Raw genomic sequence first — 20,050 nt, forward strand, 5'->3', positions numbered from 1 at the left:
CTTGTGTCCTGACTATTACTAATCCCTCAATATCATAAAATACATGATTACACTGTTGTATGTGGGCATCTGCTGTGCAAAGTTGACTGCAGTTTACAATGTTACAAGAGTCATTAAGCTCAAAGAACAGTGCTTTTGTGGTACATGGTTTTCCCTACGGACATGAAGAAATTACATAAACATAAGAATGCCTTTTTCTTTTTGTCATGAATTTTGTATTGTAAAATCTCACTTGGCTGGAATAACTGAACACTAATTTTTGGAGACAAGACACAAAAATGGATTTCTCCCGTCTGGTGAAGAACGTCATATCTAATTTGAAAAATGTAGCAAAAATAAAAACATGGGCTGAATATCAAAATGATTATGAAAATGTTTTAACCTGTGCAAAATGTACCTGACTAAACCCAAACTGAGAACTGGGTGAGCAGGCTAATGGTGACTAAATTCGATGTGATAACACAGTTAATGACCCCTTGCATCATTATGTTGATGGTAAAGAGTATGCTGATGGAGTGTTATTGGCTGGAATGGATTATTCCATTTTTTTCTGGATAATCTTTACACATTATTAGATACTGTAGTTATACTGGAACAGATTAGCCAGAGATGTCATTAGTTTTGAAGTGTATGACCTCAAAACCGGACCCACAATGTGTCAATACTAGTGTCTTCAGCCAGTAATATCCATGGAGTGAACAGAATTGGCTGAAGTCTAGCATCTATTATTTTAGGAACCTCAGGAGGTGGTTGTGAGGAATTATCCAGTTAACATTTGAGCCTGAAGATAAATATAAATACTTCAGCCTTGTCCTTTTAACACAGAATCTTAGAATCCCTTCAGTGCAGGTGGAGGCCATTTAGCCCATTGAGGCTACACTGACTTTCCAAAGAACATCCCACTCAGATCCACACCACCCCCAATCTGATCAACGTAACCTCGCATTTACCATGACTAATCCATCTGCCCTGCACATCTTTGGACTGTGGGAGGAAACCAGAGCATCCAGTGGAAACCCACACAGGCAAGGGAAGAACATGAAAACGTCACACACAATCACCCAAGGCTGGCACCAAACCTGGGTCGCTGGCACCAAACCTGGGTCCCTGGCACTGTGAGGCAGCAGTGCTAACCGTTGTGTCACCATGCTGTCCAAACATGTTAGGCTCATCTGTCATCGAGGACAGGGATCAGATGCAGCCTTCTCTAGTTGTCCATTACCACTCATAGCTGCATCCAGCACTGCTGAGCTTTAACCTGATGCACTGACTGTGGGATCATTTGCCCTGTCAGATGCTGCTTTTCTTTCTGACCATGTTGCTTCATCAGACTACTCCTTGGTTTTAGGTATTCCTGTTGTTTGTGGCATTTTCATTTGAAGTCCTCATTGGATCATTATTGATCCCCTGGCTGGAGTAGTTGAGTGAGATACATGACAGGCTTGGAAGTTAAAGATTAGGATTGAAAACTATTTGACTGCTGCTCATGGGTCATGGTTGTTCAAAAATATCCAGATTTGCACTGAAATTTGTTCTGAATTGTTCTCATTTTGAGAAGTGACAGTGCCATGCAACACAACTTCAATGTCAAATCAGGCTTCATCTCAAGACTTTATCTGGTCATCCTACGATTACTATCAAGACAAGCACATCTGTCGCAGATAGGTACAGATGAATTCAAGTGGTGGCATTTTTGAAGCTATTTGTTGCTTCCCTGATGACCTTCTGCAGACAATCTGCCAGATAGGTTCTTCAGGATTCAGACAGTTCAGTGATTAATGGAGTGACTGAGCTACGTCGAGCAAGGGACAATGAAACTCCCTACCCAAAGTACATTGTGTGGCCTTGCAACACTCTGTAATTCTTGCCAATATAGTCCAAAATGGAGATGCAATAATTTATCAGTTGATGGAGGGCAGTAGTTGGTGTTCTTACGATTTTCTTGCCTATGTTTCTTCTGATGGTCCTTCATCGAAATGGGTCACTGGACGCAAAACAGTAACTTTGTTTCTCTCTCCACAGATGTTGCCAGACCTGAGTTTTTATAGCACTTATTATTTTTTATGTAATATGATGTTTGATTGCTTACTGAACAAATATCACTGTGTTATCTGTAAGAGACACAAATGCTGAATTGACGGCATATTGGATTTTGAACATGCTTAGAAACTCCTGGCTAGCGACATCCAGATTATTAACATTAATTACAGAACTACAAATATCTTGTGGTTTAAGCAACTCTAACCTCATTTATTTCCATTGCCACAAGTTTGCTGTTATAATACCGGAACACAGAATTATGATTGTGGGTGGAACACCAAGGTATCACATTTCAACTGAATCTCATCATAATTTTAAGTGGCCTAACTATTTATGTTTCACACAAAATAAAACATCACTCCAAATTAGATTTCAAAAAATTGGCAAAAATTCATCACAATCTCAAGCATTAGCTCACTTACGTGCACATAAAGATCATCAAGTTCTACCAAGTTGTTTTGTAGTAGTATTGCAGCTACCCGATAAAGTGAAGGCGGTGTTTCTCCATTTGGTTCCTTAAATTCAAAATGTAGCTTGATTAGGCACCAAAAGTTTGCTTACTCACATGTTCATGCCTCACTGAACCATGCAAAATGCTTTATCTAATACTTCCTTTCCATTAATATGATCAAAACCAGTGAAAGCTCAATGTTTACAATCACTATTTTTCTATTGAGAACAAAAGTCAAGAGATCTTGAAATTCCATATACAACAAGTTTAAACATTCAACAAAAATGTCTATTTTAAAATGAAAGAATTGTGAACTGCAATATTATCTTCTCTGCAGAACAAGGCAGATGACTATTTCTGGTTAGATTCACTTTTCTTGATATTCACAAGATGAATAAATAGAAAAGAAATGTAGACATAAATCAAGTAGCATCATGTGTTATTAAACCCATAGTTTAAATTTTAAGTAACATATTTAAAGTTCATGCTTTTTTAAGCAAACTAAATTAAGAAATTAACAAGAAAATAGGAATAGCTTAGGAGTATCATTGCCAATTTAAGGCAGATAACTGCACAACTAATGACCGTATAAACTATTAAACTCTGGTGATATGAAAGATTGTAGTTGTAAAGAGCAACAACTATTTCAAATGATAAGAACTGTGCTGAATAATTTAACAAATCAGAAATTTCAGATACATAACCTTTTAGCTAGACAAGTTTATATTGTTGAATGCAGGTACTTACCTCAGTTTTGAGAGGCTGTCTTCTCAACACCTTTTCCCACAGTCTAGAACTAAAAGGCATCAGCTGAGCAGTTCTACAGTGCAGGAGGGAGGTGAGAGAATATACCATCAAAACAATAAGTACCTCCAGTCAACATCAGTCAAATTTTTCAAAATTTAAATAGCCATAAAATACAAAAAGAACCATGCACAACAAACCAGTTCAAGTTCAAATGCTCACAGACAATGCCCGCTATCAGTACAGAGCGAATCATTACTCAACACTAACTCTCGCGAGCCATCAACTCACTCTATCTCAATATCATGATTATAGAACAAATGGAATTGCATTAAAAATGAAATACTTTTTCTACAGTACCTGATAAAATTTAAATTTGAATCCCAAGATATGACAAAGAGTCTGTAGTTCACACATGCACATGTAGGATTCTATCAAAGGTACAAAAAAGTCATCGTGTTCTGGCCTACATTCGTAAACTTCTAGGATAATATCCAAAACTCTGTTTGGATCCAGATTAAAGCAACCTTGAAAGCAAAGAGGGAAATTAAAATCATTCACTAAAGGTTTTGTAATACTGCCATCACCAGATATCAAGTTAATCAGAACAATTTTAATTTCTCGTAAACAGAACCTGCTGGAATGTAAAAACAATATCAAAGTTGAAAACCCCAAATTAAAGCAAATCAAACCTGTGTTCCAGCCTCAAGTGACTTATTTTTTTCTTCCTGTAGGACAGGTACATTATTTGCAAAACTGGAACTATATTAGTCGAGCAAAACTCATGGCCTTAAAAGTCATGTCATCATGGACATAAAATAAGAGCTACAAGAGATTTTAAATTCATACTTGCAAAATTGTCTCAGCATTGGTTATAAACCAAACGATTACATAATACATTTCACAACTGATCATCCATGGTCGGATGTGATCTCAAGGTCCTATAAATGCTCCCAATCAAAAGGTCTCACCAATTAGCCAAACGCCCTAAATGTGGGAGCAAAGACAAGTGCAATCTATACAGCAAAAATGTCACTTTCTGTATACTCAAATAAGCCACTGTTTGGATATAACAATGAAGAATCTATTTCTTTTAATTGTGCTACTTTACCTATAAGTGATTTGATGTTTTCTAGTATTAGGTCACTTGTGAGGTTTCCAGATAAGTCTTGGCCCAGTTCAGTAAAAAGTTTTCCATATCCTTCATTTTCTTCTCGTAACAAATTAAACTTCTGTTGCTTATAACTAAGGATGAAAACATGAATAAGTTTTGTAGAGTTTCATACATTACATACTTCATTTTCCTATAACTTGCAGTTTTACCCAGATGTATGAATGCACATAAATTCCTATCAATTTGAAGGTCTGAAGACTTTCGCACATTAATTTCTAGAACCAGTTGTTGAATGATGTGCAACAACACCCAATTACCCATTTTGAAACATAACAAGGAAAATGTGTAAACTTCAACTTCAACATAACAGTGAGCCAAAATCAAAAACAGAGTTCTATGGTCATAAAATAGTTATAGAATGTGATGCACGGCAGGAGTGTGTTTCAAGTCAAATGTTAAGATAAATATTAACCTATGTGTAACAGTACCATTCATAACTAAATTCACGTGGTTAAGCAAATATCAATCACATTCCTCGAGTCATTAAATATGCAGTTTCAAGCACTACGAATATTGAATTTAACAAATCTACTTTCATTCTGATTTTAGATTAGATTCCCTACAGTGTGGAAACAGGCCCTTCAGCCGAACCAGTCCACAACAATCCTCTGAAGGGTAACCCAGCCAGACCCATTTCCATCTGACTAATGCACCTGGAATTATGGGAAATTTAGCATGGCTAATTCACCTGACCTGCACATCTTTGGACTGTGGGAGCACCCGGCTTCCTCCCACAATCCAACATTTTGGAGAATTCAAGATCTTAAATATGGGTTTTTTGGCCAATTTTTCTTTCCCTGCAGGAATTTGTGTAGTCACAGATGGATGTATGCTTACTGGTCCCAGTAATTGATAACTAACAAACCTCATAGTTAAACATTGAGTGAATGCTAGAACAGTGACCTCATTCCTCATCTTGCAAAAATTTGAAATGGAATCATCATTTGTTTACATCTATTACACCAAACACAGTTATGCTGGGATTCAAATTGATAGATCATTTTGAGGAATATATGTATGATTCAAGAACTTTATTAAGGAAGTATAATCAATGTTATTTGGCACCCATGGTCTAAACAGGTTTCTTCCAGCTTATTTCAGTTGGTACTATGAAGTTTTTCAAATATATTACATTACTTTGCTTTTTGTCAATTGTCTCCATAAGGTTCAAACTCTGAACATATCATATGTTGAATCTTACTGCCCCTTCAATTCTTGAGCAACATCCTTATTATTCACTGGTACTATTAAACTGATCTCTTATTATTTTAAAACTTCTAACTGCACTACAAACAGAATATGATGTAAGATTCTATTTATAGCATAATAGGTACTTCAATGAATTGTCATTTGGCTGTGCTGACAAATTTTCAATTAAATTGCATACTCTTGAAGAGCCATAGGGCCACAATGTATCTCAAGGCTGAACTGCTGAGACAGAACATAGGAGCGGCAAGGCAAAAGGTGACACAGGGCCAGGACAAACACATATGAAGGATTCAATGGGAGAGGCAAAAACAATTGTAGATTTGAGAGAGTCAAGAATGGGAGAACAATGATGGAGGCCAGAAATAAATGGAGTTTTAAGATCAGATCGGTTGGTGCGAGTATGAGAGTGAAAGTAGAACGAAAGACGGAGGGTACAAATAACCATTATGGCAATGGGAAGCATCTGCTAAGTTTGGGACAGATGTCGATCAGCAGAATAAGCAGGCAGAGGAATAAAGGGAAGGGGGGGGGGGTGTCACTGACATAATGAGGTTAATGACTCATGAATGTGTAATAAGGACAGACAGACAAAACATGGGTGTAATGGATGTTTGAATAAAGACAGATTGGAGAAAGGAGGAATATTGGGCTCACCGTGGACAGAGGGTGGTGGGAGTAACAAAACAGAACCGTCAGGATATCAACAAAAATGTCATTGAATATCCACTTTGTCCACTAAACCCAAATCTGATGGGAGAGTAAGCATATGGAATGGAGCAAGAGGAATATGTCAGGGAATCACTTGGTAATGCTCAGTATTCTGATCAGAAACAGAAACATGGCCCATGGTGTATTATAGCATTCTGACTGCTATATCAGTCAAGAGCAGGTTACATGCTGTAGATTAACTCATTGAACCCAGGAACCCTTCTATTATATTTGGTTCAATTATCAACTGAGTAACCTGAACGTAAAATCATAAGCAAATTCTGAACTCATTAGTTTCTGATCCAGCTTGAACAGTCATGTCCATATAATTGAACATTTGGTAGGCATGTTTCGAATACAAACCAAACATTGAAATTTCAAACTTGCTGATGACACCAAAATTGGAGGTGTACTGGACAGTGAAGGAGGCTACCTCAGAGTACAACAGGATCTTGATCAGATGGGCTATGAGCTGAAAAGTGACAGATAGGGTTTAATTTAGATAAATGCGAGGTGCTGCATTTTGGGAAAACAAATCTTAACAGGACTTACACACTTCATGGTAAGGTCCTCGGGAGTGTTGCTGAACAAAGAGACCTTGGTGTGCAGGTTCACAGCTCCTTGAAAGTGGAGTCACAGGTAGATAGGATAGTGAAGGCGGCGTTTGGTATGCTTTCCTTTATTGGTCAGTGTACAGAGTACAGGAATTGCGAGGTCATGTTGCAACTGTACAGGTCATAGATTAGGCCACTGTTGGAATATTGTGTGCAATTCTGGTCTCCTTCCTATCGGAAAGATGTTGTGAAACTTGAAAGGGTTCAGAAAAGATTTAAGGAAGTTGCCAGGGTTGGAGGATTTGAGCTACAGGGAGAGTTGAATAGGCTGGGGCTGTTTTCTCTGCAGCGTCGGAGACTGAGGGGTGACCTTAGAGAGGTTCATAAAATCATGAAGAGCATGGATAGGATAAATAGACGAAGTCTTTTCCCTGGAGTCGGGGAGTCCAGAACTAGGGGGCTTAGGTGTAGGGTGAGAGGGGAAAGATATAAAAGAGACCCAAGGAGCAACTTTTTCATGCAGAGGGTGGTATGGGTATGGAATGAGCTGCCAGAGGAAGTGGTGGAGGCTGGTACAATTACAACATTTAAAAGGCACCTGGATGGGTACATGAAAAGGAAGTGTTTGGAGGGATATGGGCCAGGTACTGGCAAGTGAGATTGGGTTGAGATATCTGGTTGGCATCGACAAGTTGGACGTACGATGACTTTATAATTGAACGTACGAACAGAAAAACAGTAAGATATAATGGCTACAAAAAAGGCAACACCATGAGTTATAGCTGGTACCAACTCTTCAGTAAAATGATCACTTATTCAACCACTAACTTGTTTGAATGCTGAAGTTTAAAATGACCAACATTGAGGTTCAGGGCCATGGGATACTTGTCCAGAAAAATTCTAATAATTATACAAGTTGGACATGATAATTGAAGTACCTTTTTGCACATTTAAGTCAGACTGTGACATAGAAATTTCCAAAATAAGGCATAAGGAAAAGTGGAATAAGTTTGGATTTCTGCTGAAATACAAATGATTTTAACCCTTGTGCACTGTTCAAAAGAAAATCTTTCATGAATCCATTCAGACTAAAAATTAACATTCTACGTTGCAGTAAAAGGCAGCTCAAAGGCTGGTTTAAACATGTCAATTCAGCACTGACAACAATCAACATCCCCTTATTTTAAGCCATCCCATTAAAAGACCTCACCAGTTGCAAATTGAATAACTGTACTAAACTTGAAGGCTAATTTCTTGGCAAATTAAAAGGTTGAAATTAAAACCTTTCCTTTATATACAAAGAAAGTATTTTAAATAGAATGTTCAACTTACATATTTACTTAATTGAATCCTACTGACCAAATACCCCTCCCATAATTAAAATGGTGTCGAGGTGCCGGCGTTGGACTGGGGTGAACGAAGTTAAAAATCATACAACACCCAGGTTATAGTGCAAAAGATTTATTTGGAGCATTGCTCCTTCATTAGGTCGCTCATGGAGTAGGATCATAAGACACAGAATTTATAACAAAAGATCAAAGAGTCATGTGCTGGTGCAATACACAGAGGAACCTCGATTATCCTAAGGAGACCGAAGTACTAATAGAAACTTTACATCAAAGACGTGTTTCCAACACTGATCGCGTTTTTTGATTACAGTGATTAAAAGTGAACTGAGCTATAAAACTACGTGGTGAATTTGCATTTGCAAAATTGTATTTGTAGATACATTCTATTCTGTTGAAAAAGTACATAATCTGTCAGAGGTCAATATTGTTTATAATCCATGGGACATTTTGTAAACTCCCACTTTGGAAACAGAACTAGTCTAATTCAAGATTGGAATACAAACAGACTCTAACCTCACACTTGAAATGCACTGTCTGAGCTGAGATGTCACTTTTTTTTAAATAAAACCTTAAATCATCTTAGGACTTGAAAGTCATTCTGGGATTTACATTTTAATGAATCAAAATCTGCAACTCATTCTAAAAGATGGAAGATTTAACAGCAATCGAGGTTTGTTCAATATATCACATCAGTGTATGAACCTACGATCTTTTGTTATGAATTCTGTTTCATATGATCCTACTCCACTAGCTACCTGACTAAGGAGCAATGCTTCGAAAGCTTGCACTTCCAAATAAACCTGCTGGACTCTAACCTGGTGTTGTGTGATTTTTAACTTAAGTAATATGTCATGATAATAAATTCAAACCCCCTGAAGATTCCGTGACAGGAATATGTCTGTTAATACAATCACAGTTTAGACTTTTCAAACCACGGAGAAAAAAGAAAATAGATGAATAATGGTGACTCACAATAGTTTGGTTTTGATTTTGACAGATTTCTGGTTGAACTGCTGTGATTGCTTTACAAGTCCAAGAGATTCTAACGTCTCTGGATCAAGTCGTTCCTTCAGAACCGTATCCGAAACCAAACACTGCAAAGAACATTGAAGCAAAATTATTATTTTGGCATTTGAACTATTTATGCATGTTTACTGCCTATAGCACCACTGGTGAGTTAAAACAGTTTATGCTCAGAATGCAAATGAACATTGCAAATACAAGTAAATAAAGTTTCATTATATGTAACAGCGTGCGAATACAAGTGAGAGAAATACTGTTTGAGCACAAGTAAACGACAAAACGTAGAAAAAAGAATTAACGTCAGGGAGCAAGAGAAAAAATTTTCTCCACTTGCGCCCATGTATACTCTCTCTCCTGATGCCCATCAGTTTAGCAGAAGTCAATTCCAGACTAACTAAAACAATGAGTTTGCCAACCATATTACACAAATGGGTCATGTGGGATATGAAGTTCAGAATCCTAGAATGGAAGGAGCAGACACACAGTGTACCAGCAAATAACAGCAAGAAAACCCGTAAAAAGGCACTTCAAGGCTCATTATCTGAATACATGCAACATTTGTAATAAGATCAAAGAATTGCTACCACATTTCTAAATACAGCATGATACGACAGACTGGAAGCCTGTGACCAGTGGAGTGATGCAAGTGTCGGTGCTGGGTCCACCGCTTTTCATCACTTACATAAATGATTGGATGTGAGCATAAGAGGCATAGTTAGTAAGTTGTCAGATGACACCAAAATTGGAGGTATAGTGGACAGCGAAGAAGGTTACTTTAGATTACAACCAGATCTTGATCAGATAGACCAATGGGCTGAGGGGTGGCAGATGGAGTTTTCTTTAGATAAATGCAAGGTGCTGCATGTTGGGAAAGACAGTTAATGCTAAGGTCCTGGGTGGTGTTGCTGAACAAAGATCTTGGAGTTGCAGGTTCATAGCTCCTTGAAAATGGATCGAACAGTGGAGGCAGCATTTGGTATGCTTTCCTTTATGGGTCAGAGTATTGAGTACAGAGGTTGGGAGGTCATATTGCGGCTGTACAGAGCATTGGTTAGGCCACTGTTGGAATACTGCATGTAATTCTGGTCTCCTTCCTATTGAAAAGATGTTGTGAAACCTGAAAGGGTTCGGAAAAGATTTACGAGGATGTTGCCAGGGTTGGAGGAGTTTAGCTATATAGAGAGGCTGAATAAGCTGGAGTGGTTTTCCCCGGAGCATCGAATGCTGAGGGGTGACCTTATGGAGGTTTATAAAATTATGAGAGGCATGGGTAGGATAAATAGACAAGGTCTTTTCCCGGGGTGGGAGAGTCCAGAACTAGAGGATGTAGGTTTATAGTGAGAGGGGAAAGATATAAAAGAAACCTACGGGGCAACATTTTCATGTAGAGGGTGGTGCTTGTGTGGAATGGGCTGCCAGAGGAAGTGGTGGAGGCTAGCGTAATTGCAACATTTAAAAAAGACATCTGGATTGTTATATGAACAGGAAGGGTTTGGAGGAATATAAGCAGGGTGCTGGCAGGTTGGGATATCTGGTTGGCATGGATGAGTTGGACCAAAGGGTCTGTTTCCATGCTGTACATCTCTATGACTCTAACATAACAGAAGGCTGACAGGTCCACTTAGCCCCTCTGGCCTAGATCCTCAAATCCGTAAGTTAGTGGCTGAATTAGTTGTAAGCTTCCAAAATGTTTGTGATTCACAAAAGGTCCAAGTGCAGTGGAAACAATTTCAAAAACACAATTCTAGAATGGATGAAGACGGAAATCGGAAAGGTATAAGGAAGTCCACCTTACTTGCAAAAATTTCAAGGTCTATTAATGAGGAGGTGGGATTCGGACATATTTAAAAAAAATATTATCAGGCAGAGTCAACAGGGTTTTGTCAATCAAATTATATCTTTAAAGCTTTGTGCACAAACTACATCATTTGCAACCTAATCACGTGAATTCAAGTTCATCACAATGTTCTTGGACAGCACCTCTTTATAAAATATCATTCTCCCTTTTATTACTTTTATCTACCTGCAGTTTTATTTACATGTGAAACTTTATATTCTATGTTCATTGACATTACACTGCGTGAACTTTCCGTGAATGCTTTTCATTTCAAACACGAGTTACTTTTGCCTCCTTTAAACAGTATCTGAGCAAATTACCTGTGCCCTAACATGCTTTGAAATAAGAACACAACTTCACATATTCAGCTACTAAGCAATTTCTAAGGTAACACTGTGTCCCCTAATTTTAAGAACATTCATAAAACCCAAGGCTGTGTACTGAAAGATTTTCTACACCTATTTCAGAAAGGTGCATCCCGAACACGAATATAAGTTTTCTTCCCAGAGCTCCCCTCATCTAATCTGTTTGCTTAAATAAAGCTATCTCCACTGATTTCAAACAAAAACTCCAGAACTTTGATGCGACTTCACCACTATGTTTTTGTATGAACAACACGTTTATCCACAACAATCTTAGTTAAATAAAACTTCTTTGCAATGAAACAACTCACACTGTTCACTACAGCTTCAGTTTCTATAAATTGTCCTTCTCTCAAAATTAAAGTGGAATTCTGCATTGCAAATCTTAATCAAATACAAGTACAAAACATACACGGAGCAATTTCACACCCTCGTGGAGTCTTACCATTCAGTTCATTATAATTATTTAACAAATAATTTTAAAATGGCTTTGCAGATACCTTGGGTCTAAATCTGCTGAGCTCAGTGCATCTTCTAATTGTTCCTGGAACTTCAGTTCAAGAATGTTTTGCCCTATACAAACTGACAGTGATGTGCTGAGCCAACAAGACATCGGGGCCTTGATAAATGATTGGGTAAGGTAATATACGCTAGTCCAATGAGAATTAAGAGAGAGAATGCCAAAAATCCTGAAAAACTATGGCAAAGAATAAATCAGAATGCATAAACTGTCAAATGAAGTACAAAAAAGAAAAATAAGGAAGGAAGGAAGGATTGAGGGAGAACGAGCACATCGACATGCAAAACAGGCCGAAATGAAAAGAATAAAATAGTGGCACGGTGGCTCAGTGGTTAGCACTATTGCCTCACAGTACCAGGGTCCCGGGTTCGATTCCAACCTCGGTTTCATCCGAGTGCTCTGGTTTCCTGCCACAGTCCAAAGATATGCAGGTTAGGTGAATTGGCCATGCTTAAATTGTCAATTAGGTGCATTAGTCAGAGGGAAAAGGAGTTTGAGTGGGTTACTCTTATTAGGTTTCCACAAAAAAGTTGCTATTTTTCATATCCGAGCCAGGATGGTTTCTCTTCAACAAGAGGATGCACACAGTCATAGAGTCATAGAGATGTACAGCATCGAAACAGACCCTTCGGTCCAACCCATCCATGCCGACCAGTTATCCCAACCCAATCTAGTCCCACCTGCCAGCACCCGGCCCATATCCCTCCAAACCCTTCCTATTCATATACCCATCCAAATGCCTCTTAAATGATGCAAGTGTACCAGCCTCCACCACTTCCTCTGGCAGCTCATTTCATACACGTACCACCCTCTGTATGAAAAAGTTGCCCTGTAGGTCTCTTTTATATTTTTCCCCTCTCTCCCTAAACCTATGTCCTCTAGTTCTGGACTCTCCGACCCCATGGAAAAGACTTTGCCTATTTATCCTATTCATGCTCTTCAGAATTTTGTAAACCTCTATAAGGTCACCCCTCAGCCTCTGATGCTCCAGGGAAAACAGCCCCAGCCTGTTCAACTTCTCCCTATAGCTCAAATCCTCCAACCCTGGCAACATCCTCGTAAATCTTTTCTGAACCCTTTCAAGTTTCCCAATATCTTTCCAATAGGAAGGAGACCAGAATTACACGCAATATTCCAACAGTGGCCTAACCAATGTCCTGTACAGCCACAACATGACCTCCCAACTCTTGGGACTCAATACACTGACCAGTAAAGCATGCCAAATGCCTTCTTCATGATCCTATCTACCTGCGACTCCACTTTCAAGGAGCTATGAACCTGCACTCCAAGGTCTCTTTGTTCACCAACACTCCCGAGGACATTACCATTAAGTGTATAAGTCCTGCTAAGATTTGCTTTCCCAAAATGCAGCACCTCACATTTATCTGAATTAAACTCCATCTGCCACTTCTCAGCTCATCAGCCCATCTGGTCAAGATCCTGTTGTAATCTGAGGTCACCCTCTTTGCTGTCCACTACACCTCCAATTTTGGTGTCATCTGCAAACATACTAACTATACCTCTTATGCTTGCATCCAAATCATTTATGTAAATGACAAAAAGTAGAGGACCCAGCACCGATCCTTGTGGCACTCCACTGGTCACAGCCTCCAGTCTGAAAGACAACCCTCTATCTTCTACCTTTGAGCCAGTTCTGTATTCCAAATGGCTAGTTCTCCCTGTATTTCATGAGATCTAACCATGCTAATCAGTCTCCCATGGGGAAACTTGTCGAACGCCTTACTGAAGTCCATATAGATCACATCTACTGCTCTGCCCTCATCAATCTTCTTTGTTACTTCTTCAAAAAACTCAATCAAGTTTGTGAGACATGATTTCCCACGCACAAAGCCATATTGACTATCCCTAATCAGTCCGTACCTTTTCAAATACATGTACATCCAGTCCCTCAGGATTCCCTCCGACAACTTTCCCACCACCAAGGTCAGGCTCACCAGTCTATACTTCCCTGGCTTGTCTTTACTACCTTTCTTAAACTGTGGCACAATGTTTGCAAACCTCCAGTCTTTCGGCACTTCACCTGTGACTATCGATGATCCAAATATCTCAGCAAGAGGCCCAGTAATCACTTCTCCAGCTTCCCACAGAGTTCTAGGGTACACCTGATCAGGTCCTGGGGATTTATCCACCTTTAACCGTTGCACGACATCCAGCACTTCCTCTTCTGTAATCTGGACATTTTGCAAGATGTCACCATCTATTTCCCTACAGTCTATATCTTCCATATCCTTTCCCACAGTAAATACTGATGTAAGATATTCATTTAGTATCTCCCCCATTTTCTGTAGCTCCACATAAAGGCCGCCTTGCTGATCTTTGAGGGGCCCTATTCTCTCCTTAGTTACCCTTTTGTCCTTAATATATTTGTAAAAACCCTTTGGATTCTCCTTAATTCTATTTGCCAAAGCTATCTCATGACCCTTTTTTGCACTCTTGATTTCCCTCTTGTATACTCCTACTTTCTTTATACTCTAAGGATTCACTCGATCTCTCCTGTCTATACCTGACATATGCTTCCTTCTTTTCCTCAACCAAACCCTCAATTTCTTTAGTGATCCAGCATTCCCTATACCTACCAGCCTTCCCTTTCACTCTGACAGAAGTATACTTTCTCTGGATTCTTGTTGTCTCATTTCTGAAGGCTTCCCATTTTCCAGCTGTCCCTTTACCTGCGAACATCTGCCTCCAATCAGCTTTCGAAAGTTCTAGCCTAATACCGTCAAAATTGACCTTGCTCCAATTTAGAACTTCAACTTTTAGATCTGGTCTATCCTTTTCCATCACTATTTTAAAACGAACAGAATTATGGTCACTGGCCCCAAAGTGCTCCCCCACTGACATCTCAGTCACCTGCCCTGCCTTATTTCCCAAGAGTAGGTCAAGTTTTGCTCCTTCTCTAGTAGGTATATCCACATACTGAAACAGAAAATTGTCTTGTACACACTTAACAAATTCCTGTCCATCTAAACCTTCAACACTATGGCAGTCCCAGTTGATGTTTGGAAAGTTAAAATCCCCTACCATAACTACCCTATTATTCTTACAGATAGCGGAGATCTCCTCACAAGTTTGTTTACTGTAACTCTATTCTCATTCAAAAAAATGTGTTTCAGCAGGTGTCATTGTCAAGTAAGTGAAAACAACAATAACTCAGTCAATGCCAAAATGGCAAGTTGACCAGAGCTGGCATTCACTGATTAAGTTTTGAATTAAAATTCATTCATGGAGTGTGGACATTGACAATGAGACTATCATTAATACTGGTCGCTAGTTTCCTTTGAGAAGGTTGTCAAAAGTCTTCTTGAAGTGCTACAGTCCTTGGGATGTATCTATACCCACAGTCTAGAAAGGTGTTCAAAGATTTCCATGAGTAAACTCCGGTGACAAACATAGTTGTACCAGAAGTTAGAACTGGCAATGCAAACTCCAAGAACGAATGTACCTTTCAATTCTCATGTGTCAACCAATGAACACTAATATATAAGAACAAGGAGCAGGAATCAACAAGTCATCTCCTCAAGCCTGCTCCACCAGTTTATAAGACCATATGTGATCTCACTTCGGCCTCAATCCGACTTCCCTGGGGGCTCTCCATAACCGTTTCACCCTTTACAAAGTAAAAATATGTCCAATGCATCCTCAAATTTATTCAGTGTCCCAGCATCCACCCGACTCTAATAGTGAATTCCACACAACCCTTTGAAATCTAATTTCTCTTCATCTGCTTGAGATTTGCCATCCCTCAACCTTAAGGAATAACCTTTCATTCGAGGTCACCCCAAAAAGGGGAACAACCACTCTGCATCTGCTTTGTCAATCCCCTTTAGCATCCACTTTAGATTACAGGCCAACAAGTTATCAGGGCCTGATAGCCTATATCGGAGGTTCTTAAAAGAAGTAGGAGCAGAGATGGTAGATGCATTCGTTCTAATTAGATTAGATTAGATTAGATCAGATCTAATTAGAACGAATTAGATAGTAGATGCATTCGTTCTAATATCCCAAACTCCCCTGGAAAGAGTCACAGAGATGTACAGCATGAAAACAGACTCTTCAGTCCAGCTCGTCCATGCTGACCTGATGTCCTAAATTAATGTAGTCCCATTTGCCAGCATTTGGCCCATATCCCTCTAATCCCTTCTTATTCATATATACATTCAGATGCCTTTTAGATGTTGTAACTGTACCAGCCCCCAACACTTCTTGGGCTCAGTCCATACACGCACCACCATTTGTGAAAAAGTTGTATTTTTAAATCTTTCTCCTCTCACCTTAAACCTATGTCCTTAAGCTTTGCACCCCCCTCTCCACCCCAGGGGAGAAACCTCAGCTATTCACCCTATCCAGGCCTCTCATGATTTTATAAACCTCTATACAGTCAACCATCAGCCTCCAACACTCCAGGGAAAAAAGCCCCAACTATTCAGTTTCTCCCTATAAGTTATGGTGGGTTGATAGACTGCTACAGTATTGCCTTTATTTGAAAAAAAAGGAGAGGGGCAAAAAATAGGAACGATAGACGTCTGTTCCTGGAAAACGACTGGAATCCATTTCTAAGGGAATCTGAAATATTTGGAGAAAGAAACACAATCTCTCAGAGCCAGCAGGGTTTTAATGAAGGAAAAATTGTGTTTGGCTAATTCCATGTGTTCTTCAAAGATGTAATAAGCGAAGAGGATAACAGAGGTCTGTAGTAGTAGTATATCTGGACTTCCAGAAGACATGTGTTAAAGTGCCACATAAAAGGTTAGTACAGAAGGTAAGATTACACATGGCAAGGGAGAATATATAGAGAACTGGCTAACCAAAAGAAAACAGTCAGGTTAAATGGATCTTTTTTGGTTGGCAAGATGTAACTAGTAGGTTGTCAGAATATTCATATGTTGGGTCCCAACTATTTACAATCTACATTCATGTTTGGATGCACAGCTAGAATGCACATTCGCCAACTTTGCAGATGAAACTAAAATAAGCATAATAACATGCTGTGAAGAAAAATAATGCAGATAGGTGAGATGAATAGGCTGAAACCTGGCAGCTGTGAATAAACGTGAGATCATTCATGACCCCCGCAAACCCCACTATTAGTTAAAAACATAACTACAGCCCCAGCTATCCATTTTGACAGAACTTTGGTCCCAACATGATTAAGATGGAGCACATCCCAATGGAACAACTTCTTTCCCCAGTCCAGGTGCCAAAGTCCCACGAATTCAAACCTATTTCTCCCACAGTCTTTGACCATGCATTTATCTCTTTAATCTGATTGACTCTGTGCCAATCAACCCATGCCTCAGGTAGTAATCTGGAGATGATTACCTTCATTGTTTTTTTTTTAAATGTTTATTACATAGCTACTTGTATTCCTTCAACAGAATCTCTTTGTACAAGCCGCTGTAATGTAAAACCGGAACCGGCACCAACTGGAAAGAGCTCAATCAGTACCACATAAATTCAAAGTCAAACAGTCCAGGAGTGCTTCACAGGAGGCAACACAGCACTAACCATGTCACCCAAAAAGTGGGCAATACATCTGCCAATAAACCTAGCAGCTCAGTGAACAGATCAACAATGAATCCAACCAGCTACAGATCTTCATAAATGCTTGACAAAATATGGTAACAAAAGTGGTAACTGTGTGGGCCATAATAAATGGATCTTTCCCCTCCAACCCCAAGTTTCTCTACAGTCCAGATGAAATATCCTTAACCCTGGCACTAGGTAGGCAATACAGTTTTTGGGAGTCTCAATCCTGGTTGCAGAGAATGGTGTCCATTACCCTTGCTGTACTATCCTGATTATGATATTTCTTCTTCCTGTCCCTACTGTAAGAAACTTTATTGTTAGGTAGTGCTCACGTAAGGTAGTATTAGCAAGTCTGGAACTTGTTAGCTTCACTAGACAACAGTAAGCCATTATGTTCCACTAAGAACAGATTGAAAAGCTGATGGCATAGCCTGAAGAGGCCCCAGGGAGGGTGAGAGATAACAGGACATTAGAGCCGTGTCTAGATGCACGTAGCTCAAACTGAGGTAATAGAACGTTATCAGGTGAGACCCAATCACATACGAAAATTCTGCTTTTTACCAAATAAGGATGTAACTCTGGAATGTGAGAGAACAAAAGGATAGACAAAGTAAAAAAATAGTCAGAACGCCTTCTCCAGTGAGCTAGACACCTCACTGTACTGTGTACGATCCTCTCTCATTAAACCGGTTTATACTTTTAATCAGACCCGGTGTCTCTCTCCTCCAAACGAACACGGGGACAGAGGATTTGTCCCAACACTACGTAATGGCTCCATGCACCACAAGACTATGGTCAATTTGCTCATCCTTCCTACAGTCCCTGCCCTCGTCCACATAGGGAAAAACAATCTCAAATCTGTTGGACAAGCTCAAGGGCTGAGGCTCCTGCAGGGTGACCTCCTGGATCCCTCTACCTGTCGCACTCATAATCACACCCTCAATATATGCAAACATAAATGAGAAACTGTTCAGTAAGCAAATGTTGCTGAATTTTGAACAAAGTTTTTTTAAAAGTAAGATTGACTGTTTAAGATCTAAAGAAATGGTAATCCAAACTGATAGTTTAATACTAGCCTAGACACTTGTGATAGAGTGCTTACTGAAATAAACCAAATATCATAAAGGTGACATTATCCACATTTCTCACATGTGAGTCCAATGCCTTCCACTAACATTCAAAATGCTCAACTTAACAGCTGATTTGGCCTTGGTTCAAATGGTAAGCCGAGTTCTAGGCATGACACTTTGGAAAGCAGTAAGAACAACTGAAGAGGGTGCACGATCAACTTAAAAAGGGTACTTCCAAAGATAAAAAACTGAATTTCTAAGGATAGACGGGAAGCTAGCATTATTTTTATCAGAGAAGGCTTTGTGGTATTGATCTGTATGGGGTGTACGAATAGGAAGAGCTTAGAGGGCTGTGGATCAAATGCTGGCAAATGGGACGAGATTATGTTAGAATATTTGTTGGATGAGTAGGACTAAAGGGTCTGTTTCCATGCTGTACATCTCAATAATTTAATGATAGTAACAAAAAAGGAAACTGAGAACCAGAGTTAACTTACATGAGATAATGAACAAACAAATCAAAAGTAAAGATTTATTATTCACACAGTGAGTAGCTCAGATCTGGCATACTCATAGGTGGGGAGAGCAGAGTTGGAGTGAGGGAGATGTGGGTCTTTCATGTAGACCTGGACACAGCAACCATGATGCAGTGTTTAGTACTTCGTATTTGCTAATATATTGCTGAGATCAAAATAGGTCTCAATAGGTGTGGATTCCAGCAGTCTTTCTTTTTGCCCACTCCCAGTAGGTCATTTATTGATGGTCTTACATCAGCCCCCAGATAAGCTTGGAATTTTTAATATCTTGCCTTGACTCAGTCAAAAGTTTTAAAAATCACATGCTCAAAAACAAATACATATATCTTTGTGACATTGATTCCAAGGGTTTGAATATGTGGCTTTATGTTGTTGGGAACAAACCAGGATTCCCAAACTTAACCTGCCTTAAACAAGAATATACTGACCCCCTAACCAGTTCTTGCCCCAAATTGGGTTCAGGTCCAAGACCATAACAACATGCATATGCCATTGTTACCATGACCGCTTTGCCTCTCAATTGCTTTGTGACAACATAACATTCTTCAAATATCAGTTCGCTTTCCTATTCCTTTGACTTACATAACTTCTTGGTGGTAGGAATTAACAACAGGTGCACTGCAAGCCACTACATCATAACCAACTTTAGGATTCAATTAGTTATCTTAATTTCGCTCATTTTCAAACACTTAACCGCTGGCAGAACAAATGTACCTTGAAATCCTCACCTAACATAGCTTTGATGATGACATCAAATGTCTTCTTCAGCAATTAGAAACCATATTGCAAGTAAGTGTATCATGCTTACTAATTGTTTGGATACATTGGGTACCAGTGATTTATGTTCCAGAACATGGCAGACATGATGTGACAACAATGCAAAAATAAATCCATTTTAAAACTAAAATATCCAAAGAATACAATCA

At 39.2% G+C, this 20,050-nt stretch overlaps 1 protein-coding gene across 1 annotated transcript in view; it reads right to left on the reverse strand.

Annotated features, from left to right (window-relative positions):
* Positions 1-20,050, reverse strand: part of thoc2 (THO complex 2) — a 144,766-nt gene that overhangs the window by 99,762 nt on the left and 24,954 nt on the right. The window contains exons 6-9 of the mRNA XM_060832504.1: positions 9,202-9,323; positions 4,347-4,480; positions 3,596-3,762; positions 2,463-2,555 (exon numbers count right to left, since the gene is read on the reverse strand). Coding sequence (XP_060688487.1) covers positions 2,463-2,555; positions 3,596-3,762; positions 4,347-4,480; positions 9,202-9,323 — 516 coding nt within the window. The remainder of the gene's footprint in view (positions 1-2,462; positions 2,556-3,595; positions 3,763-4,346; positions 4,481-9,201; positions 9,324-20,050) is intronic.

This window comes from Hemiscyllium ocellatum, chromosome 11 (assembly GCF_020745735.1).
Source record: "Hemiscyllium ocellatum isolate sHemOce1 chromosome 11, sHemOce1.pat.X.cur, whole genome shotgun sequence".
Taxonomy (NCBI): domain Eukaryota; kingdom Metazoa; phylum Chordata; class Chondrichthyes; order Orectolobiformes; family Hemiscylliidae; genus Hemiscyllium; species Hemiscyllium ocellatum.